General features: G+C 50.3%; 7 protein-coding genes across 7 annotated transcripts; 5 read left to right on the top strand and 2 right to left on the bottom strand.

Annotated features, from left to right (window-relative positions):
* Positions 1-2,541: 2,541 nt before the first annotated feature.
* On the top strand, positions 2,542-4,584 carry BO85DRAFT_155125 (glycosyltransferase family 15 protein). Its single transcript, XM_025654178.1, has 5 exons — positions 2,542-2,936; positions 3,003-3,404; positions 3,459-3,545; positions 3,602-4,007; positions 4,065-4,584. Exons 1-5 carry the CDS (start codon positions 2,665-2,667, stop codon positions 4,404-4,406), a joined length of 1,509 nt encoding a protein of 502 aa, XP_025511519.1. The 5' UTR covers positions 2,542-2,664; the 3' UTR covers positions 4,407-4,584.
* On the top strand, positions 4,283-5,230 carry BO85DRAFT_155121 (uncharacterized protein). The gene has a single exon (XM_025654177.1). The coding sequence runs from the start codon at positions 4,479-4,481 to the stop codon at positions 5,061-5,063; it is 585 nt and encodes a 194-aa protein (XP_025511518.1). The 5' UTR covers positions 4,283-4,478; the 3' UTR covers positions 5,064-5,230.
* Positions 5,231-6,212: 982 nt separating this feature from the next.
* Positions 6,213-9,297, top strand: BO85DRAFT_155032 (uncharacterized protein). The gene has a single exon (XM_025654176.1). It carries the CDS (start codon positions 6,342-6,344, stop codon positions 8,871-8,873), a length of 2,532 nt encoding a protein of 843 aa, XP_025511517.1. The 5' UTR covers positions 6,213-6,341; the 3' UTR covers positions 8,874-9,297.
* A 149-nt stretch (positions 9,298-9,446) lies between these two features.
* BO85DRAFT_462991 (Ran GTPase-binding protein YRB1) lies at positions 9,447-13,027 on the top strand (the record flags this gene model as incomplete). Its single annotated transcript, XM_025661887.1, has 10 exons — positions 9,447-9,743; positions 9,948-10,206; positions 10,264-10,392; positions 10,455-10,521; positions 11,744-11,776; positions 12,030-12,181; positions 12,315-12,460; positions 12,537-12,677; positions 12,751-12,871; positions 12,939-13,027. 10 exons carry the CDS (start codon positions 9,447-9,449, stop codon positions 13,025-13,027), a joined length of 1,434 nt encoding a protein of 477 aa, XP_025511516.1.
* Positions 13,028-14,271: 1,244 nt separating this feature from the next.
* BO85DRAFT_405752 (phosducin family protein) lies at positions 14,272-15,260 on the bottom strand (the record flags this gene model as incomplete). Its single annotated transcript, XM_025657310.1, has 3 exons — positions 14,272-14,319; positions 14,377-14,606; positions 14,670-15,260. The coding sequence occupies 3 exons, from the start codon at positions 15,258-15,260 to the stop codon at positions 14,304-14,306; spliced, it is 837 nt and encodes a 278-aa protein (XP_025511515.1). The 3' UTR covers positions 14,272-14,303.
* Positions 15,261-16,098: 838 nt separating this feature from the next.
* BO85DRAFT_154916 (uncharacterized protein) lies at positions 16,099-16,994 on the top strand. The gene has a single exon (XM_025654175.1). The coding sequence runs from the start codon at positions 16,249-16,251 to the stop codon at positions 16,747-16,749; it is 501 nt and encodes a 166-aa protein (XP_025511514.1). The 5' UTR covers positions 16,099-16,248; the 3' UTR covers positions 16,750-16,994.
* Positions 16,995-18,081: 1,087 nt separating this feature from the next.
* On the bottom strand, positions 18,082-19,466 carry BO85DRAFT_492105 (WD40 repeat domain-containing protein; the record flags this gene model as incomplete). The annotated part of the gene is made up of 5 exons (XM_025663761.1): positions 18,082-18,102; positions 18,173-18,292; positions 18,359-18,448; positions 18,504-19,216; positions 19,352-19,466. 5 exons carry the CDS (start codon positions 19,464-19,466, stop codon positions 18,082-18,084), a joined length of 1,059 nt encoding a protein of 352 aa, XP_025511513.1.
* Positions 19,467-21,717: the final 2,251 nt, after the last annotated feature.

Here is a 21,717-nt window from a genome sequence, read left to right as displayed (position 1 = left end):
TACACGGCAGATCCACGGATCTGATTGCCCCCACGAGTGGCTAATAATAGGACTATGTATGTATGTACTGTAAGTTATTACTTACTCTCCGGAGAGCATCGAGTAAGTAGTAGATAGATAGATAGATGAATAGTCCCTTGACCGCGCTGCAGATCATGACGGACAATACGTAAGTTAGGTACTACACTACATACAGTACGTACCAGCATTGATGCCTGAAGACGGACGTGCATGAGATGAATTATCGTCCCGGCATGCATGTTGCGTGTACCTACATAAGTTGTAGCATATAAAGATAGGTAAATTATCTACCGACCTACATGCTTTTCACCGATTGCATTGGATGATGTGACAGCTCAGCCGCGAAGCTCCGCACGATGCTTCCTCTCGCCATGAAAAGAACTTGCAGTTATTCTCCCGGTAGTGATGTCATTGGTGAGATCCCGCGATGGACAATGATCAGACTTACTATGTATGTAAGTAAGCTCTGTCAAGCCAGTTGCCATGCCCTGGGCGAAACTCAAGCGGGAGTTCCTTTTCGGGATCCTAACGAGGGCATCCGTTTCTATTGCCGTGTCCCAGCAATGAAAGCCTTAAAAGGCCACCTTGACAGATCCCCCCTTTAGGACCGGGGTCACGTGTGGGTCCCGGTGGGATTTCAGGGTTCTGGATGCATAAATTACCGGCTCGTAATACCACCAGGTACCAATGGCCCGCTTTTACCATACAATACACCTCCTGCTCAGTCGGGCCGAATTCACCGGCTAGAACTACTAAGGAGTATCTATTCTATCTACTTAACTAACGGTATGGAGTAGTTATCTCCTGGTAAACCACGTAGTGAGGTTGCTAGAGTTTACCTAAGAGATAGTAGTGTAAGAAACTGGACACTAGATCTAGATAATTTGCTACCATTAGTCGACTCCAGATCTCCTATTCTCCTGCCATATGCGTAGGAGATAATCATTCTTGATTTCATACAATGAATCAACCCCAGCAGAACTTGCATCCGAAATCCGAGTCAGATCTCGGACCCGAGTTGCAGGACAGTGAAAGAGTCCTGCTAACAGGCCCATTGATTACACGATGAACGAGCCATGTCCGTCCGTCTGTCTCTATCGGCTCATGGCGAAGTATGAAAGTATGAAGATGAAGGTAAGAAGGTAAGGGTGCTCTCTCGTTCTTATAATATTGTAGAGGCAGAGAAAAACAAAACAGTAGCTTGAAGCAAGTTAGGTAGGGAAATTTGTCTTGCCTACTTACTACTACTTACCAAGACACACATGCGTGGTCAAGGGAGAGTGTTTGCATCCCGCGGTTACGAAGCGCGGCCACCAGAGATCTAAACCCTCTGGTGTCTGACGACGGTCGCGCCAAGCTAACGAACGAGAGGAACTGGTTCTGGAAAACACTAAACATAAATAGAAATCCAATGTGGTCTCTCAACTTCTAATTGCCCTTCAAGGTGGTTCGCCATGCTGATCGTGAAGCTCAAAGGGCCCAGAAAAATACCCTTTGACACTTGCTGACGACTGCCAGATTCCGCCCGGCCAAATTTAAGAATGATTCAAGGAGGACGTGTTTTGCAGGTTAAGCTTCAGGGTCTTTTGCATGCACCAACTCTCCCAACTTCCATGTAAGTACCAAAGGCTGGGTCGGTAAGGCCGGTACAGATAGATTCCTAGTTCTTACCACCCATCAGGCCCGAATTTTCTCTCGGTGGTGCTGTCTTGACTCGTTTCCCTTTAGTTCCCCCCAATAACCACCGTACAAGGGTTGTGTGGTTTCTATAGTGCCTTTTTTAGACGTAATTTTGGTCATTCTACTAAAGTGCCACCAATCTAACCGACCAAGTCAGCAATAATTTACCGCCAGTGATTTGGTCTTGGGAGAAAGAGGGATTTGGGAAGAGGGTGAAAACGAGACAAGAACGAAAGGGAGAACCAAGTTGGACTACCGCAAATAGGCTAAGTGTAATACAATACCAGAATACCAGTCTGAAAGGAGAGCCGCGACTCCCGAGCTGGAGGGTAGGCTGTAAATTACCATCTGTGACCACGACCGCTTGCGCCTCCCTGGCCTTGGCGGAACTTCCACCCATCCCCATCCCCAAATAATCCTCTCTCGAGCCTTCATCTCATCGGTTGCCCTCCCGCAGCTCTCGGCTTCCACCCAGCCTCAGCCTGCCACCTCCCCCTCTGATCGTGATTAATGACCTCGTCGACCACAATCGTGTCTTCGGCCTCATTGCTCCGGACACCAGTCCTTTGCGTTGCTGTCGACTTTCCCCCTGCCCACCTCTGCTTGGCCGACTGAGAGGGAAAAGTTGGCGAGAAAGGAGGCTTTCCTCCGGCCGCTCTTTATTTCGACCCTTCGCTTCGTCTAGATCGGGATTCTCCATCCGTTCTCGATTATAATACTCTTTAATCGCTTCTTTGTGTTCTCATATCGCTCGGCTTTGGAAAGTGAATTATAAACCAACGTCTCGCTCTTCGGCGCTCGCGTGCGAACGTACATATCTCTTGTCATCGAGATTCCCTTTGGGTCAATATCCGACAAGAGAGGTCTCGATCTCAGAAACGTGTTTCATTTGACTGCTGATACTTGAAAAATCACTGTGTGCCATCGCTGTTCAATCAGCCGTGTGGCCCATCTTTTGCACCCATGGGCCTCGTTCAACGGGTTACGAAATGGCTGCCCTCCACGCCGAGTCTGCCCCTAGATGACTCGTCGCGCGAGAAAGGCCGCAATCTGTCCAGATTCGCTTTCTTCAAACGGAGGATACGGTTAAAGGGCAACTCCTCGATCTCGATACCCCTGGGATTTGTTTTACTATTTCCATGCCTTGTAATAGTCCTTATCCTACTACTTTTTGTTCGACATCCTGCTTCCCCTGGCGGTATTCTCATCCCTGCCGGTACTCCGCCTTCTATCAGGTTCGTTCTACTCGCTAGGCACGAGATACAAAATTTTCGATAGCTAACCACGCGCCGTTTTGACAGGAAAATAAGCGAAAAATATGACAAAGTCTTCGCTACCGGCTGTCTCCCCGTCGAGAAAACCGACGCCCCGCGCGCAAATGCCGCTTTCGTCGTCCTTGCCAGAAACAAGGAATTAGACGGAGTTATCCAGTCGCTCAAGTCCATTGAAAGACACTTCAACCGCTGGTTCCACTACCCTTACGTCTTCCTGAACGATGGTGATTTTGATGACGCCTTCAAGGCGACGGTCAAGAACTACACCAGCGCCCCCGTTGAGTTTGGCAAGATCGATGAGTCCATGTGGGGTTACCCCGACTGGGTTGATCATGAAGTCGCCAAAGAGGGCGTTCGGAAGCAGGGTGACGCCGCCATCATGTACGGAGGCATGGAGAGTTACCATCATATGTGCCGATTCTATTCCGGGTAAGTTTCCCAGCCATTTCCACTCCGCTGCCACTAATCCTGACCGTTGAATAGCCACTTCTACAAGCACCCTCTGCTCATGAAATACGAATGGTACTGGCGTCTCGAGCCTGAGATCAAGTACTTCTGCGATATCACATAGTACGACCCTCCCACGGATCCTTGCGTTATCGGTAGTATACTGACATCCTAATCAGTGATCCATTCATCAAGATGGCGGAAGCAAACAAGACCTACGGCTTCACGATCGCTGTCAAGGAGCTTCGCGAGACCGTCCCCAACATCTTCCGTTACGCATCTGCCTACAAGCGGAAACACAACTTGGAATCGAAGGGATTGTGGGAGATGTTCCTGGAGAAACCAGAAGAAGAGCCGAAGCCCGAGGAGGAAAAGCAAGAGAAACTCCCTGAGGAGATCCTCCAAAATGAGCCTGGTGAAAATACTGTTCCCGATGTTGACCCGGAAGCCATGGAAGGCGAGAAGTACAACATGTGCCACTTCTGGAGTAACTTCGAGATTGCGCGGTTGGACTTCTTCCGCAGCAAGGAATATGAGGAGTTCTTCGACATGATGGATAAGAGTGGAGGTTTCTGGATGGAGAGAGTATGTCCTCGCGTACCTGACTCGTCTTCGATATGGCCAACTGACTGACTGATCTAGTGGGGTGATGCGCCTATCCATTCATTGGCCGCCGGTATTCTTCTGTCCCCCAGCGACATCCACTACTTCCGTGACTTCGGCTATCGGCACACTACTATTCAGCATTGTCCTGCCAACGCTCCAGCACGGCAATTGCCCCGAATCCCCTGGCTGGAGACGACAACCGAGGACGAAAAGGAGCGCATTGAAGAGGACGAGTATTGGGCGAACCCTGATCCCGTCAAGGAGAACGGTGTCGGCTGCAGGTGCAGGTGTGACACTGACATTGTGGATGTTGAAGGCAAGCAGGGCAGTTGTCTCGCCGAATGGGTCGAAGTTGCTGGAGGATGGGCATCCCCATAGATTCGGATTGTTGCCCTTTAATGTTCGCTGTATAATCTTCGCCTCCTGGTTTCCGTACCTATTTGTTCGACTATGAGCATTACTCGGTTCGCCCTTGGAGTTATTTGCTTGAGCCTGCATGTTACGTTGGCTGTGGGTTTCTGGACGGCGTTATACGGATCTGACGGCTTCTTACGTGGAAGACGGTGTGACCATTCTCATCAATATGGACAAATACATCTAGCGTGCTTCGTATATCTCACCTGGTTTGCCGCAATCACTTTAAAAAGAAAACAAGTGTATGCTCAAGAAGGCCGTGCTGTTGGGAATCCAAGTCGGCTACCAAATGATTCGTCTGGACCACGTTGCTGCTCGGCTCACTGGAGCGATGGCAGGCCAGAAGCAATGTCGTTCCTCGTATTGAGCACCAACATACGTTGTGAGGTTGCGTGGCTGGATGCGTCTGCTTGCGATACCCAATGTCTGGTGGTGGTGGGCATGCTTGGGTCGTTTCTCATTCGCCCTCGTGGCTTACCCCTGACATTGTCAGGCAGCGAACAGCAAATCTCCAGTTGGTATTTGGGGGGTTGTTGTATGGACAAGCGAAGGATCGCCGACCGACAACGACCAGACATTGTTGCAGATCTCTTAGAGGCCTACTTATTTACCTCCTGCTGAACGGGCCATCCGCACCGTACTAGCACCTATCAAATGTCTTTTGTCCCTACTTCCCCCCACCTGGCGCAAGCCTCATGTGTTCCTATTCTGCTGTTTTGACATCTGTTTGCTGTTTTCTTTTCCCCTTTGAATATTTTCTTTTAGTTCGATGCCCCGTTCTTCCCACATCATGTCATGAAATGTACATATCTACTTTATATGCTTCTCTCTGTTCTCTCCTGCTGAAACGGGAAGTTTTCTTCCTTTCATTTCAATCACACTTTTACGCGCATTTATATATTGCCATGGTTCGAAGTCTGGAAGTTACTGTCTGTCCATAGTTGCATAGGATGTTCTAGTAATGTGAAGTACTTATATCTGCTCGGTCATCTTCAGTTCTCGGGAAAATAAGGAAAGGGTCAAAGGGGAGAATCAAGACCAAGACTTGGACCCTCTTCAAGATTGGGGGAGGGGCCCACTAGTCTAGATCGGGTGTAGTGGCCTGAGAGTAGCCTGATAACGGATGCCTTATCGGCGATAGTTTGGAAGCTGGGGTCACTGACGTCTCCTGCAGCCATGATAGACAGCCAACAAACACCTGATGAGATATGTTCCTACTACTTACTTACCGCTAAGCCTGAGCAACGGAAACCTTAACTCCCACCTGACCCAGCCAGAGAGAGGGTGGATGTATACTGAGTGCCCTCCAGTCACGACTGCCGTGATATCCCATGTCAGGTGCCCCGCGCAAAGATAACCGTCACCTTCTCTTCCGGTCCAGTCACTCCAGTCATCTCTATCTATCTATCTCCCTTGACCGTTGCATTTCCCTACTACCTTTGCTCCCCATTTTCCACAACTCACCCTCGGTCGGTTTTTGTTTACAAGGCTTTCCCCCTTCCACTTACCGCTAGTTTCCGAAAACACGTTGATGAAACTAAATCCATCTTGCCCCGAGTGAGGCACCTGACCTAATCTTCCGCCCGGGCCGCGAGGAACAACAGCAGCATCAAGCGCCTCACCCCCCCACTTGCAATTCATCGTCCGCCTAGGCTGTCATCGGGCATCTGCCTATTAGGCTCGGACAATCCAGGCAGACTCTCCCCAGCCAGAGTGTTCCTGTAGTAGACAGCAGAACTTGCTTTGTTGAAGTTAACGTATACTTCCGCTGACTCTTCATTCTCTTCATTCCTGAGCTTATCCGTCGTCCTCTGCTTCCGGTCAAAGCTCCACTCTGCAGCTCTTCACTTGCTCTTTCCCTCAAGAAACCTTACTGATGAACATTCACTCGCAAACACCATGGCTGACTCTTCAGAGCCTCACCCCAGGCCTTCCCAACACCCTTCAACCGCTTCGAGCTTACAATATCCCACTCTCCCTCCGTTGAGTGCCTCTGTAGAGGAGTGGTTATCGCGATCGCGGCCTATCAGTATGACGTCAACTCCAATGGAACACCACTCCAAGTCCCTAAGCGAAAGCTGGGCGACGATGAGTGCATCCGACGTACACTCAGAAGATGGCACTCGTTCTGAACAGACGGATCTTGGGTCTTTGATCGATCAGACCGGTCCTGATGACGTAGCAAGTCTTGATGGCCGGTCCAGCCACAGCGACATGGATACCAATGACGAGGATGGGTTTGATGGTGATGGCTATGAGTCCAGGAGCAACGTTTCAGTGTCCCAGGAACTCGCATCGGCCTTCCCTCACATAAGAAACTCGATCGATGACAGCAACCTAACTACCAAGACGGCTTTACGGCAGTCGGTTGAGTCCATCGAGTTCATTGAACCGGAGAACTGGCCCGAGATTGAACGGGTAGAACTGAAGCATACCATCCGAGTGTTCGAAGGATCTGACACAGCAGAACTGGAGCAGGAGCTTCCTCACAGGTCAGAAGGCTCCACTGTCACGGCCACTGTGCAGCAGACTATGACTCGGAAAAGCCTTGACACCGACAAGCCTTTCCATGTGGTATATATTGGCAGCCCTGAATTTCGAAACATCATTCTCGACAAAATCGGGGATGTTTTAGTATCCAGCACCTATAGCGGTTTCGAGAGCAGTTCGACAGAGTCGTCCAGGTATCACGTCGTCCCAACATCCTTCGGCGCAGGCGCAGTTCCCAATTTTGCCGAGCTCCTCCCCATTCATGTCCAGCTTATTGTGGACGAATGCACCGAGGCTACCGCGGATCCCCATATGGACAAACCCAGCACGATCACACTCCAATTCAAGGGTCGGCCGCCGTGCTCTTCGATGTGGTCAGGGGCCGATTATTGTATCTCATCTTCGGTGCAATGGGCGCTCCCTGATGTCGCCATCTTTTTCCTATCTGGCACTGATACTCCCGAAGACATTGAGACCCAGAAAATGGCCCGCATACTCATGGAACGCCACGGTATTCCGGCTATGGTCATCTCGGAAAAGCCGCTCTGGACGATGTCTAGAGACCCTGTTCCTCTTAATCCCCATAGTCTCCACATGTGTCTGGAATTCCGCAATGCCCTGGACGGGAAGTCCAAGGTACTCAGGAGGTATCCTATCGATCTGAAGACCTTTGAAAGTATTACACCCGGGCAACTCAACAGGAACCTGGCGTCCCTAGCAACCATCTGTCCCAGAAAACCATGTCAAATGGCGTTGGAGAATCTGGATTCCCCTCGCACCAACTCATTCTGGGAATGGTGCACGTCCATCCATAAAGACCTCTCTCGTCCTTATATTGGCGACTATGGGGTGTCGATGTCTGCGTATCGCTTCATTGCTTTCAGTATCCTATCTATTGTATTCGTATTCTTAGGCCATACAGCCATGCTGGCCGCTAACTCGACCTTTTCTCGACAATATGCTGACCATACACTAACCAAAGCTGTCACCCCTGTTTCGAGCAGTGTCCCAGCTACCAGCTTCTTGCACACGGTGACATCACTTTCCGTGTTGCCTTCATCGCTTGGCGACCACGAGCTGCGAGGGGATGTGAGCAGCAACACGCTATTACACGACCTGATAGAAGGCGTACAGTATGTTTCCGAACGGCAGGAAATGACGGACTCGTTTGAAATCCAGGTGGTCGGTGATTGTCATCTTGTAATCAAGCCGCCTCACAAACTTGGCAAAAAACAGCCAAAGTTTAACGTCCAAGTCAGTCGGAATGGCAAGCCTCTCGAGTATGAACTCTCGATGTTATTCGATGGGGTGTACACGCTGAAACTAGATCGTGCGGATGCATACGGTCAGGTGGATGTGATGCTAACTACGATTACAACGAAACCCCACATACAGACAACATCTGTGGACTTCGGGACGCCATGGTTGAAAATCCAGAACTGGAAACGCGCCGCACATCTTATTGCCTCTCAGATTTTGCGAGACTTTGCCACTGCGCAGACCGGACTGTCCGAGGTCTATGGTCGGGTCTGCACCGATTTGCAAGTGCTCATGGGTGATGTTGTAAGAAGGGCCCACTTCCTACGGAAAGAGGCGTCTACTTTGCGACCCGAGTCGGTGCAAATATCCCGCGAAACGAAGGACATAGTAGTGTCCCGATCAGAGCAGTTTACTGAAGTCGTCAAGAAAGGTGCCGTGCAGCCACTTTTAGCTGTCTCGTCTGCCCTACAGGCTCAGACCCATAAAGTGCATACAGGAGCCAGAGAGATGATGAGTGGCACATGGGACAAGATCAGCTCTCATGCACATGCACTTGATCTTGGTGCAGTGAAAGAACGCCTCCGAGATGCGAGGAAATGCAAGGCTTTGGATACGGCGCAGAAGAGAGCCCGAAGTTTGGTGAGGCGGAGGTCTTGTCAGCAGTCGGAGTGTTCGCAATAGGGCTATTGTCGCTGTGCCTCATGATTGGCGGCCACCATTTCGGCAGTAGTTTTTTCAGAATAACATTCATTCCTTTCATGTAATTTCCTATGTTGATTGCTTCTTGGGCTGGTTTATTGGGGTTGCTCGCAGGCGAAAGGATGGGTCAGATATCAGGGTCGGACTGAATCATGGGATAAATTCCTGAAATACATGCTGGATTATGTATCAGTGGAGTATGTTGAAACTTGCCACGTGCATGTCCGTTTCGATTTTCCTCGAGAGTGAATTCGGTCTAGATGTCTCTCTGTAAGGAGTAGTGATAGAAAGTTATAGTTACTGCGGATCGCCCGCCGGCATCAGCAAAGCCAGACTTGCAGGGCGGTGGCGCTAGTGCGGCCTTAGGCGCTTAGGCAATGAACCTACCCACCTCAAAACAACCCCGTCCATATTTTCCCACCCCTCCTCAGTGACTCCCACTTCCCCGATACATTTCTTCCTTTCCTCCTTCTTACCAGGTACATCCCCAGAAACATCCATATCTATCGGAACTTCCCCGCTTATAAATTTGACAGCCAACGCATACCACCCACCATGTCTGACGTCGCTGAGACCAAGCCCGACCCCACCATCAGCGCTCCTGAGGGCGCTGAGAAGCCCGAGGAGACGACCACCACCGCCACCGAAGAGACCAAGACTGAGGAGAAGCCCGAGGAGTCCAAGTCGGTGACTGAGTCCGCTGCCGAGGCCGTTAAGGACACTGCCACCAAGACTACCGACAGCGTCTTCTCCATGTTCGGCGGTGGCCCCAAGAAGGAGAAGCAGGAGGAGCCCGAGGATGCTAAGGACGAGCCCTCCGGCTCTTCCAAGGCCCAGAAGGGTGAAGATGAGGTATGCATCCGATTTTTCGCTATGCTGGTGTCGATGGTCCCCTTACGCCAGTTGAACCGTTACCCCGCTTTCCCCTCCATTGATGTCCACTTTTCCTCTTTACCCCTGATCCTTTGTCCGCCTTTTGTTGGATTCTGCACAAGTTTCATGACAGACCCGTTATATTGCCTACCGGTGGCTAACCATGTTGTTACAAAATTATAGGACGAGGCCCCCGAGTCCCCTGAGGTTCACTTCGAGCCTGTCATCCGCCTGACTGAGAAGGTGGAGACCAAGACCAACGAGGAGCTGGAGGAGCAGACTTTCAAGATGCGTGCCAAGCTTTTCAGATTCGACCGTGACAGCAAGGAGTGGAAGGAGCGTGGTACCGGTGACGTCCGCCTGCTCAAGCACAAGGAGAACCAGAAGACCCGTCTCGTGATGCGCCGCGACAAGACCCTCAAGGTCTGCGCTAACCACTACAGTGAGTGTTGACGTTTTATAATTCGGTGTGGACTTGGATGGCTAATCGATCTTTCAGTTGTTCCCGATATGAAGTTGAGCCCCAACGTTGGCAGTGACCGCAGTTGGGTCTGGAACGCTACCGCTGATGTCAGTGAGGGTGAGCCCGAGGCGCAGACCCTGGCCATCCGTTTTGCCAACAGTGAGAGTAAGTGGACATTGAGATACAGAAGAGGGGTAGAGGTTCATTTTGCTAACATCGAATTCTAGACGCCAATCTCTTCAAGGACGCTTTCGAGAAGGCCCAGCAAGAGAACGAGAAGCTGCTTAGCCAGCAGTAAGCAGGTTCCTGACCTCAGATTTTCTCGGTCATCAGTGATATAGAGGGCTATTGTTAATGAACATTTTGATTCCCTTACCCCAGCATTACGAGTCTGATGTGGACTGCTCATGAAAGACCTATTTCACCTTCATCCCGACTTATCTTTGTTTCCCCCCTTTCTCTTCTCCCAAGCATCAAGCTCCTTACCATTTTCACTGCCCCTGCTTGAGAAAACAGAATTAATGACGCCGGTCATGGCGAGACCATGAGTCGATGCATGCATGGGTCCTTGGTTTTCGGCCATGTGGTCCCTTGCATGTCGTGCGACGACTTGGTACACAGTAGATAGACATCACATGCCCCCAAAATATACGTATGAAATTCACGAAGTCTCTGCCTGCCCCTATTGTACCTATACAGTCGATCGATAGAGTTTGACTTGGCTCTCCCTCTGATGATAATGGTAGTTGGAGGGATGTCCCTTTTCTTTCGCGCCCCCCCCCCCCCCCCCCAAACTTCGAATAGGTGGATTATCCCGCGATGTCACATTTGAAAATTGAAGTAAATTCCCGAGTACAGAAAGCCACCCCTCCCTTGAAAAGCTAGTAGTAATGAGATGCAACTCGAATGTGGGTGGCTGTTACCTGTTGGACGCTGGCGGTTAGTGAGTGAGTGAGTGACCCTTGGGCGTCGTCGCGCCGCCGCGTCGAAGAAAGAGGCCGTCCGGCAGTCAATAACCACTTCCAATCCCCCACCCGGCTTTCAGCCCGCGGAAAGCTTCACTCTCGCTCACTCCTCCTCCCTCTCTGTTTCTACGTCTACCCCCATCCCTCGCTGGTCGGACACCTTTTGAACTGCACCCTTCCCCCCTCCGCTAACAACCATTCACTCCGCTCCGAAATCTGCAGGATTCCCGACAGGAACTCCCGCCAAACATCCGACTTTGCCTCACCTAGGCATCGCGCGACCTCTACATCCGATAGCTCCTGCATCCCATTCAGACTTTCGCGGGAAAGGTCTCTGGGAAGATAACCTCTAATTCTTTTCTTCTGATTCTGACGGGCGATTGATCCACCCTCCTCTTTCAAGATGCCTGACGTGAGTTCCGCTTCCCTCCCCAGATTCAGCAATGGCACCCTCTTCCCACTGGCGCTTGACGCGAACAAACTCGGTCTACTTTCCACTCGATCGCATGACACTGACGTGACGCTTGTGCTCTGCTTCTACAGGTTAAGAGGAATGTCAGATTGGTGACCGAGCAGCACATCGTGTACGTTGTCTCCTACTAATCCTTCCGGTCCCCGAGTCATTCCTGAATGACACACCACCGCTTCTCTTCCTCGTCATCGCTGCCTATCCTTCTCCCCTTTGTCTCACATCCGTTGTCGGTTCTCGCGCGATGGCGGTTCGATGTGCGCTTGGGCTCCTACACGGTTACCTCCGCAGAGAATGGCACAAGGGCAGAAGCTTGAAACGAGGAAAGTCCCTCTTTGCTGACCTCGTGCGCGTCTTCGCGTCTACAGGAATAAAGACTCCGGCGTTGAAGGATTCCCCCTCCGATCATGGTCAATTGAGATCTACCTTGTCAACGAACACGGCGAGCAGGTGCCTGCGAATGTCTTTGACAAAGTGACATACACGCTGCACCCTAGTTTCGGCGACAGAGCCATTCAGAGTACGTCACCTCCTCTGCGCTTCAGATACCCCTCGGTTCGCGTCAGGCCATTGGAACCCGGGCGATAGAGATGGTCGAGTTTACACAAGAAAGTTGGGGGATGGCTCACTGGCAGCTGCTGACATTGGAACAGCTTTCAAGAACCCCCCTTTCAGAATCTCAGAGGAAGGATGGGGTGAGTTCGACATGCAGATAGGCCTCACTGCCGCCGACAAGGAGCATTTCGTTACGCACGATCTGAACTTTGCCCAGCCCCGTTACGAATCCAAGCACGTTATTGTGAGTAGATGGCTCTCAGCGTTTTCCCAGCACTCTCAAACACCATCGATTGTGCTAATTCTTTCCTCCCGCACAGACGTTCAAAAACCCCAAGCCTGCCCTACTATCCCTCCTCCGCGAATCCGGACCCGTCCCAGGAGACGAGAATGGCGTGAAGTCGAAACGCGCTGCAACCGGAGAGGAGGGATCCAAGAAGAAGAAGCGGACAGAGAAGAGTGTAAGCGACGTCTCAGCCTCAGAGAAGAAGAAAAAGTATAATAGAAACATATCTGACATGACTTCAATCTCAGGTCGACATGGACAAGCTGGCCGACGGTCTGCAGCGACTCGGCGAAGATGATCTTCTTCAGGTAGTACAGATGGTGCACGACAACAAAGCCCCAGACTCGTATACCAAGAACGATGTTGAGCGTAAGCTACCACCACCCCTTTGAAATCTCTCATCTCACTAACTAATCAATCCAATTTCATCACACAGAGGGAGAATTCCACGTCGACCTATATACTCTTCCAGACACCCTAATCAAGATGCTGTGGGATTTCACGCAGGAGAAAGGCGCTTTGTGAACAAAAACAACAACACCAACAACAATAACTTACTGGTTACCCCACCATATTTTCCCTTTTTTCTTTTATTTAAACTTATTTTGGGCGAAACAATTGCTATCTTGTTGTATCTCTCTGGCTGTTATTTTCCATCCCCCTCCCCCCTTATTCCACTTCAAAGTTTACTAACTAACTACTTACTACGGAGTACTTTACTTACGTTACTTTTACTGGCTACATTTCGCATCTATGAACAACTACTAGGACTTGTCTATTGTCTATCTACTAGCCTACTCCACCTGCGTTGTATCTTTTTGGTGTGCTTTTCTCTCTTTATCACAAAAACAGAACAGGAAGAAAGAATTGCAGTGGTAAATGGATGGATGGACGGGTAATAATGATATCGTTGCAATAAGTAGCGGAACAGAGACAGGAGGGGGGAATTTCGGGGGATAAACATCGAATCGAAATGAAAATAATTTGGGACACTTGTATTTGTGAAAACAGGCGGGAATTGAGAAGAGAAGAGAATTACCTCATTTTGAAGAGCATTGCACTTACTTACTTGCCTGAAGATGGATGAATACTGGCTTGAATTTAGTAGTAATTGTAGTACTAAGTAGTAAGTGGTACTTTTGGTACTTGCCAGGTAGTTACTTAGGTGAGGTGAGTCTTCTGCTTATACACTTGTGTGTCTTTTGTTGTGGAAAAAAAATTGATATCAGTGTAGCGGTTAGGTTTGTTTCGGTTTGTCTAGGGTGTATGATATGATTTCATGCCCGGTGGCATGATGTGTATGCTACGTATACGAGTGGTAACTAAGTAGTGTTCCGAGCAGTAGATGAATAAGTAGATAGGTAGGTAGTCGGTCTCGGATAATAACAACACATCATGGCATCTGAAAGGAGATAAAAACGAAAAGGAGAAGAAAACCAAGAACCGTGTTGGATATCTCAAGCTCAAGGTCAATCAAGCAAATAAACAATCAATCAACCAACCATGTAAAATCAAAGGCCCAGCCTTGCCTGCCTGAACACCAGTAGTACTGTCACGTATGTACTGTAGATCCGTCTATATGCATGCATGTACCCGAACAAATGAAAAAGAGATACAAGAGGAAATAACAAACAACCAAGACACACTGCCGGCCAATCGAGGATGCAAGAGAAGGAAAGGAGGATAGAGATGACCTGGACGCCCGCTTTGCTGCATATTGAAGTGTTCGTGCAGAGAACATTATCGCTGTCATATGAACGTGAAGAGAGGAATATTTAGCGTTTCTAGAATGCTTGTTCGTTTACAAGATACGGTATCTGTTTGATTGGTCAGTTGGTTTGGTCATTGGTAAGGGATACAGGGATGAAACATACGATCTGAGCAGGTCTTCAAGACTGTCTGCGCTGCAGCTCCGACCCTTGGGAATCTGTCTCAAGATCTCGACGATCGTAGCAAAGACATCGCCATCCTTGTATGCTAGCAGAGCGGGGGCTTCGATGTGATCCATCTCGGCGATCTCGTGGTGGAGCTTGACGAAGTGAACAGTGGGTTGACGACGAGCAATGGTGTTGAGAGAGTCTTCAACAATGCTGCTGGTTGTGGACTATAGAAGGGTCGGGTCAGCGACCAGTTTTTCTTGACGAATGATACAATGGGTAAAACATACCTCTGGGTCATAAACGCAGACGACTACTACCGTGCCGGATGTGACCTTCTCAATAGCATCCAGGTATCCCACCGCATCGACAATATCCACAGACCCGTACAACTTGCGACGGGGACTAGGCTTCCTCAAGCTGCGGGCCTGCATTTCCTGCATGCGGGCCGCGCGCCATTGGTGAAGGAATCGTTCCTCATCATCGCTAGCGGAAGATCCATCGGGTGGGGAGGAGTTCTGGAGGAGTGTAGCGTCGTCGTTGACGGACTTGTTGTAGTGGGAGCGATCGAGACCAGCGACGCCGAGAAGAGTTCTGCGGAAGGAGCTCTTGCGAGCACGCTCAAAGGCCTGGGCATCGGCGATGACACCCTTGGGGCCAGTGTTGGCGTCGAACACGGTGTTGGGGACGCGATAACTGCTGGGGTTGCGGGAGTGCATGGCAGAGGAAGTGTCTTCGGCGTCGGAGAATTGGGGTTCGTCGTGGTCCGAGGATGCGTCAGAGGAGTGAACCGAGTCGTTGTCACGGTCCTCAGGATGAGAAGAGAATTTCTCCCGGTTGTTGTTTATGAGTTGATTGAACTCGTCTTGAGCAGATGACATCGTGAAGGAGGAAGCGGGGGGTTTCCGGGCTTTAAAACAGGGTCGAAGACGATGACAATGTCAATGATATTCTTAGAGCTTGGCTGCGCCTTGATCTGCGTCGACGATGGGGTACCGTAAGGGCCTAGTTTAATTTTTTCGGATTCAAAAAAATTTTGCCTGGTAAGGAGCAGCTGGCGGGGGGGAAAAGCGAATGAAACGAGAAAAAGAAGCGAAACCAATGACGAAGGGTCGTATCCAACACGAAAAATAGGGGGGGTAGAGAAGCGTGTCCCAGAGAGTGTTAGTACACGTTTCAGAATATTTTTATGGTTTTCGCTCCGGTGCTTTTCCTAAGAGAGAGGGAAATCCAGAGCGTTGATCCAAGGGAAGGCAGCAAAAGGCAAGAGAGGGCGAGAGAAGAGAGGCTGAGGAGGGGGGAGGGATGTGGAAAGAAGGAAGTGGCGGGAGATGAAACAATCGAGGCCCGAAGGATGGAAGGGGAAGAGAGAGAGGGACGGGCTGCCCGAAAGCGAAGATCAGCCAGTAGGAAAAAGGGGCGGTGTTTCAGAAATCGGAGATCAGCCCCCGGGGAAAGAAGCCGCGAAGAACCTTCCATTTCATCCTATTCTGTTGCCCCGGGTGCCATGGTTGGTCCCCCAATGGCTGTGGCCATGGTGCGGCTGACCGGGTTCAATTAAAAGAATAAGAATGGTTTTTCATTATTTAGTGTGTATAAGATCGAAATATCAATCGACCAGGGCTGGAATTAAAGCGAATGGCTAGCTCAAATGTGACTTGGAAGTCCATGTAAAAATCATACTATAAAGCCCACAAAACCCGACACTCTAATTCATCCACAACGACGTGGGATCTCGTGGCAATGCTTTGGCTCTCCCACACTCTTTTCTCCCCTTGTACACCCCCCAAACCTTCATGCCACCGCGTGATTGCCCTTTAACTCAATGTCCACACGACTGATGACGTGGTGTGCTGGAGGACACGAAGGATGGGACTTTGCAAAGAGAGGGCCATTTGCTTGGATGGGTACCTCCAAATAGAAACCAGGATCCTCCTGGCTCTGACAACTGGCAGCTCCCCAGTGGATCTAGCAGCATCAGATGTGTTTCATCGCCATCCACGGAGAAAAAATCCTGTCATTCCTCTCCCTCAACAAGAATTCCCAACACCGCTTCTGGTAAGTTTTGCGTTCGACGTGTTCACCACAGATCCTAACGGTTTGCGCATCGCCCGCGCTGGCCGCCCTTGTGGAGACAAACAAGTGACACATCTTTTGGATAGGGCCCCCAGATCCAGTGGGCTCCGCCGTCGGGCGAGATCCGGACAATGGCCTTCCAGGTTCTGGCCTTCCACTGAAAGCTCGCCCTGCCCTTCCGGTTTAGACAGTGTCATCCTGTACCTGTTGATCTGGCCCCGTCCCCGGTGGAGTACGGAATCGTTGCCTTGCCTGTTCGTTACTCCTCTTCCGCGGGCAGATCCTTTATCCTGAGGGTGGTACGTAAGTAAGTATAGGGCGATAGATCAGCCGACCCCACGCGTGTGGGCACTATTAATAACTTGGGACATCCCGTGTACGCTGGTTCATTGCCAGTAGGACTGACCTTTTGGCCGCTGCAAGCGATCCCAGCGCCCTTTTATCTATCACGGATATAGCCTCCTGGTCTCCCCAACAGACACTCCCGGTTCTATCCCAGCGAACCCTACCCAAGCAGGGTGAATCAAGCGGGAACGACTAACGCGAAACAGGATATTCCAAAGAGATTATTGAGCTTTTCCAAAAAGTATTGCCTGTCATTTGTACTAGTGGCTGCCTAACAACTCTCTGCCACACCTTGGCTGACCACCAGGCCGGGACATAAGAGTGCCGCGGAACATGACATCGTGGGGGCGAACCCCCCGAGGGATAAAGGAAAGATTTGCTGGAAACATGGTCGATTTCAACACCAGATATAATAAAGGAAAAGCCCGCTTGAAAACACTCAAATGACACAACCGACACTTTCAAGACGTAGGCTGATGATTAGTAACAGAAGGAGATTGCAGTAAGAGTCAAAAGGAAAAACGTCATGGCCTATCCGGAAACATTCCCTCCCTTTCCATCCATCACCCGCAAAAAGTACAGAAGATAGTAAGTAAGAAAGGTCAGAGAAAAGAAAAAGGGGTGGGAGAAAGAAAAGGTGAAAGTGAAAAGAAAAAGATACTCGATCAGGGTAGTAATCGAGGTCAGAAATTGAAGAAAAAGACAAGGGGAAAGACGTCGAAGAGGGGGATAGGGTTAGTAAGGGTGAAGGGTAAAACGAGATCGAAAGAAATGAACACAAGAAAATTAAGCCCGCGAATACATAAGAACAGGGGCCTGCAAATCTTCGAAGCTCAAAAGATGACATGTGAGATGCGCTGCCTCTTGCCCAGCAACGCACTGATATCCGTGCAACGATCCCGAGGTCTCAAAACATCAATAGCATTATTACAACCCACCGCACCAGTAGTCGAGCATTGTCGGTTCGTGTTGGCATTCTGCTCCTCTTGGCGTATTCTTGCTCATCACACCCAGCTGGGAACGGCGGCAGAATCCCAATCCCGACATGGTTAGGCACCCTGACTGCCCCGTGATTTTTCGTTTCTTGGTAACTTTGCCGGTACTCCGAGATAGTACATTATGGAGCAAGGGCGACAAGATTTGCTCCCGGTGAAAAAGATTATCGTACAATGGCGGACATTTAGCCTAGTGGCGCAGAAAAAGGAAAAAAGAAACTTGGAATGAGGACGTCGCAAAAGACTGAGACAGGGTATCTTTGCTGTTTTTGTTCGTTTTGCTTTTTTACCAAGCCCAGACCTTGAGCTGTAAGACGGAGGACGATTAGTATGCTGCACAGCCCAGTCAACCAAAGTGATGCTTTTGCTAATCTTACCAGAGAATCCCAGGATCCAGTGCACAAGCTGATGCCGTCGTTGCTGACTCCCAAGCAGCTTACGCGGTTCTCGTGACCACTCAGGGATCCAACCTTGTCTCCGCGCAGAACATCCCAGACCTGCAGGTGAAATATGATCAGCCGGTTGTGCGATATTACAACTAATTGGGCGGTTTCGGGTCTTACCTTGCACTCGAAGTCATCGTAACCAGCAAAAAGCAATCTGCCAGAAACGGAGAAGGCAACGGAGGTGATACCGCACAGTATTTGGTCGCTCTAGAATCATTCGTCAGCTACAGATGAATTCGCCATACAGATTGCCAGCATTTACCTGGTAGGTGTTGAGTTCGCGATCCGCACGAATGTCGAACAGACGGCAGGAGGTGTCGTCAGAACCGGTTCCGAAAGCGTTTCCGTCGGGGAAGAACTGGATGGCGTTGATGTCGGATTCGTGTCCAGCGAAAGTTTGCACCGCCTTTCCGGTACGGATATCCCACAGCTTGGCGAAGGCATCGCAGGCGCCCGAAACGAAAACGTTCTGGTTTGTCGGGTTGATGCTGATCGACATCACGTCGCCAAGGTGATCAGCGAATTCAGTAACCTTCGAGCCCGATTCGATATCCCACAGCATGCAAGTCATGTCGCCGGAAGACGTGATGATTCTGCGATCGTTGATGAACCGACAGCAAGAGAGGTAGCCGGAGTGTCCGGAGAGCTCACGCGCGACACGAGTCGGACCCTCACGAGAGGAGAGGTTGTAGATCGAGCAAATGTTGTCGAGACCACCGCAGGCGACGTAGTTTCCACTCGGGGCATAGGCACAGGTCATCACCCATGATGACCTCAGCGGGATCGCATGGACCTTGTTCGTGGTGTAGGCGTCCCAGATGATGAGCTTTCCGTCCTGAGAGGCGGAGACGAGATGACGGCGGTCGGTCGACCAATGCATGGCGTAGATCTTGGCCAAATGTCCCTTGAGCGTCCGCCGGGGCTTCATACCAATACGAGGCAAGGTTTCAGTTTGGTTCTGCGCGACTTGACGGACTGTTGGGGGGGAGAGAAGGAACCAGAGTCAGCAAATCGAAACACACGGCCAATCATGACTACAACGGACGGCTGTTGTTCGCCCATTGCGAGGGAGAGGCCAAGAGATGCGAAAGGGAAAAGAGGGATGCGTACGAGTTGTATCGGCCAACTCATCCTTTCTGCGCTTGATCTTGTCCTTCAGGCCTTCAGCTTCGCGCCTAGCCGCGGTAATCTTAGCCTGCATCTGTTCGCCGGACATGTCGGCCATCTTGACGGAACGAACCCCTGGAGAGGGAAGATGTCAATTGTGAAACGGAAGACGGGCCTGAGGGGAAGAAATTGAGTTGACGGCGGGCGGCGGCGTCGTGAGATCCAGGGGACTGAAAGAACCGCGAGAGGGGGGTTGCGGGAAGAGGGCGGTAGGGGGAGGAATGGGAATAGAGAGAGGGAAGGGGAAGGAGTGAGAGAGAGAGAGAACGAGGAGGGGGGTTGATTGGGTGTGGAGCGAGTGCACGGCGGAAGCGACCGAGCGAGAGCAAAGAAAGTTTCGACCCGGGGCAATGGTGAGGTGGTTCGGGCGTTTAAGTCAGCAGGGGGGGAGGGAGGAGGAGGAGGGAGGGTAAGTAAGTAGTGGTTAAAAGTAGTTAGTGGTAGGGGAGGAGTAGTAGCAGTAGTAGTAAGTTGTGGGAAGGAGGGGGTGGGTTTTTGGTTGTAAGTAAAGTGAGTGAGTGAGCAAGCAAGAAAGCAAGCAATCAATCAACTGCTGAAGCAGAGAGAGAGAGCACGAGGTAGTAGTGGTAATCGGGATGGGGATAGGATACGATCTTGGGAAGAGAGAAAAAAAAAATTAAATTAAGATAAAAAAAATAAAAAATAAAAAAAGAGGGAAAGGGGGAAAAGAGAGAGGAGCCTGACGGACGGAAGGGCCAGAGAGGGAAAAGGCAGGGAAAAATCCAGTTGATGACAAGCAGTTAAGATGGAAGGTGGTCGTAGTAACTCCGTCGTAGCGCCAATAATAATGATGTATGGCCTCACCAGACTAAAGTAAGTCGTGCCCTTTACTCTATCGGGGCTCTGATGGCTGCTACTAGACGCGGCTGTACGGACTACGACCGCGGACTACTACGACGCCAACAATACATAATACACAAGACCGCAGGGACCAGAGTTCAGGATAGGATAGGATAGAATAGGATGAGATGAGATGAGATTACATCTGATGTTACTCTTATTGCGGCGGTGGTGGGCGGCGATAATATTGGGCTGGTGATCCTGGCTGGTGAAACAATACCAATTATTCAAAGAACACTGCCACCAAATGGGTTCACAACAATAAGACTGTGTGCCAGAAGAAGAAGGAAGAAGCAGCAGTAGCAGATGATGATTATCGGAGAACCGGTTAGTGAGTTTGTTAGGGGGAGCTCCTCTCTCTCTCAGAGAACGGAGCCTCCTGATGAAAAAGCCAAATCCGGTGGAGGATTAGGTTACCTACCTGTGACAATACGAAAACCTTACCCGGCCAGCCCTTCATTCACCAGAAAGGGAACGTGCCATCCCTGATTGGCTAAACCAGCAGAAGAATTGGTCGGTTCAATTTCAACCGGTCCATCTTGTTCTCCTCGTTACATTACCCAGGGGTAACTTATCTCCTCCTCGTTGGTTTTAAGGGGAAACCAGCCAGAAGAAAAAGACACTAGATACCACGACCACTAAGTCCAGTAGTCTAGCTCCAAGTACGTAGTGCCCAGGTAGGTAGGTACTCCGCCAAATGGTCCCAGGTCTCCATCAAGGCCACTAAGGGGGGAAAAGTGGTCTACACCCTGGTCAACCCCGGTGGAGAATTTCCGCTGTCATTCCCCTCTGGTTGGCCAGATCGCCGACAAGTGGAGGTGCTCGGGACGCGAAAACCACAGGGGAATTTCTGAAAGGGGGGGGTCCATTTCATCGAATTAGTTGGGATTATTCTTCCGGGTCTTCCTTCGAATCTGAAATAGGGGACCTCCATACGGAGTAGTAAAGTATCTATCCAAAGGAATGTTCATGGAAGGTTCAACGTAGGACAGGGTTCACTAGACACTTACATAGTACATAATCTCTACCGTTGACACTTGACATCTGCCGACTTTCATCTCCTTGCCCACGGGGCAAAGTCCGACAGTGCATGAATCGCGGTTAGTCCAGGTTGCATATCCACAAGGATTGGTACCAAAAATACGCGAATTGCTTTCTGCATGCCGCATGGCGGTCCATCTAAGCCTTGCACGAGTCGACCCTCCTCCCCTTTCTCAAGACTATCTACTTAAACGGGTAGGAAAGAGGAGAATGAATGCTCTGCTTGCAGATCATGGTCATAGCTAGATAACGTCTACTTTACGGTTCACCATGTCTGTCTCCTGCAGAATCGAGTATCGAATCCGGGATAGATGGGGACTCCGACGGACTTCGAGATTGATTCCACATCTACTCCGTACTGCATGTTGCTTCGATCAACAGCTTGTCCCGTTCATAATGAGATACAT

This window comes from Aspergillus piperis (assembly GCF_003184755.1).
Source record: "Aspergillus piperis CBS 112811 unplaced genomic scaffold BO85scaffold_23, whole genome shotgun sequence".
Classification (NCBI taxonomy): domain Eukaryota; kingdom Fungi; phylum Ascomycota; class Eurotiomycetes; order Eurotiales; family Aspergillaceae; genus Aspergillus; species Aspergillus piperis.
The sequence above is the reverse complement of the archived record's forward strand: the minus strand, read 5'-3'. Positions and strand labels throughout refer to the sequence as shown.

What these genes read in the sequence shown, in the direction of transcription:
- BO85DRAFT_155125 (XM_025654178.1), top strand. Translation starts at nt 2,665, where the DNA reads ATGGGCCTCGTTCAACGGGTTACGAAATGGCTGCCCTCCACGCCGAGT. An exon ending in GGTACTCCGCCTTCTATCAG is followed by an intron (nt 2,937 to 3,002) that starts GTTCGTTCTACT and finishes CCGTTTTGACAG; the next exon opens with GAAAATAAGCGAAAAATATG. An exon ending in GAGGTTTCTGGATGGAGAGA is followed by an intron (nt 4,008 to 4,064) that starts GTATGTCCTCGC and finishes TGACTGATCTAG; the next exon opens with TGGGGTGATGCGCCTATCCA.
- BO85DRAFT_155121 (XM_025654177.1), top strand. Translation starts at nt 4,479, where the DNA reads ATGAGCATTACTCGGTTCGCCCTTGGAGTTATTTGCTTGAGCCTGCAT.
- BO85DRAFT_155032 (XM_025654176.1), top strand. Translation starts at nt 6,342, where the DNA reads ATGGCTGACTCTTCAGAGCCTCACCCCAGGCCTTCCCAACACCCTTCA.
- BO85DRAFT_154916 (XM_025654175.1), top strand. Translation starts at nt 16,249, where the DNA reads ATGGGACTTTGCAAAGAGAGGGCCATTTGCTTGGATGGGTACCTCCAA.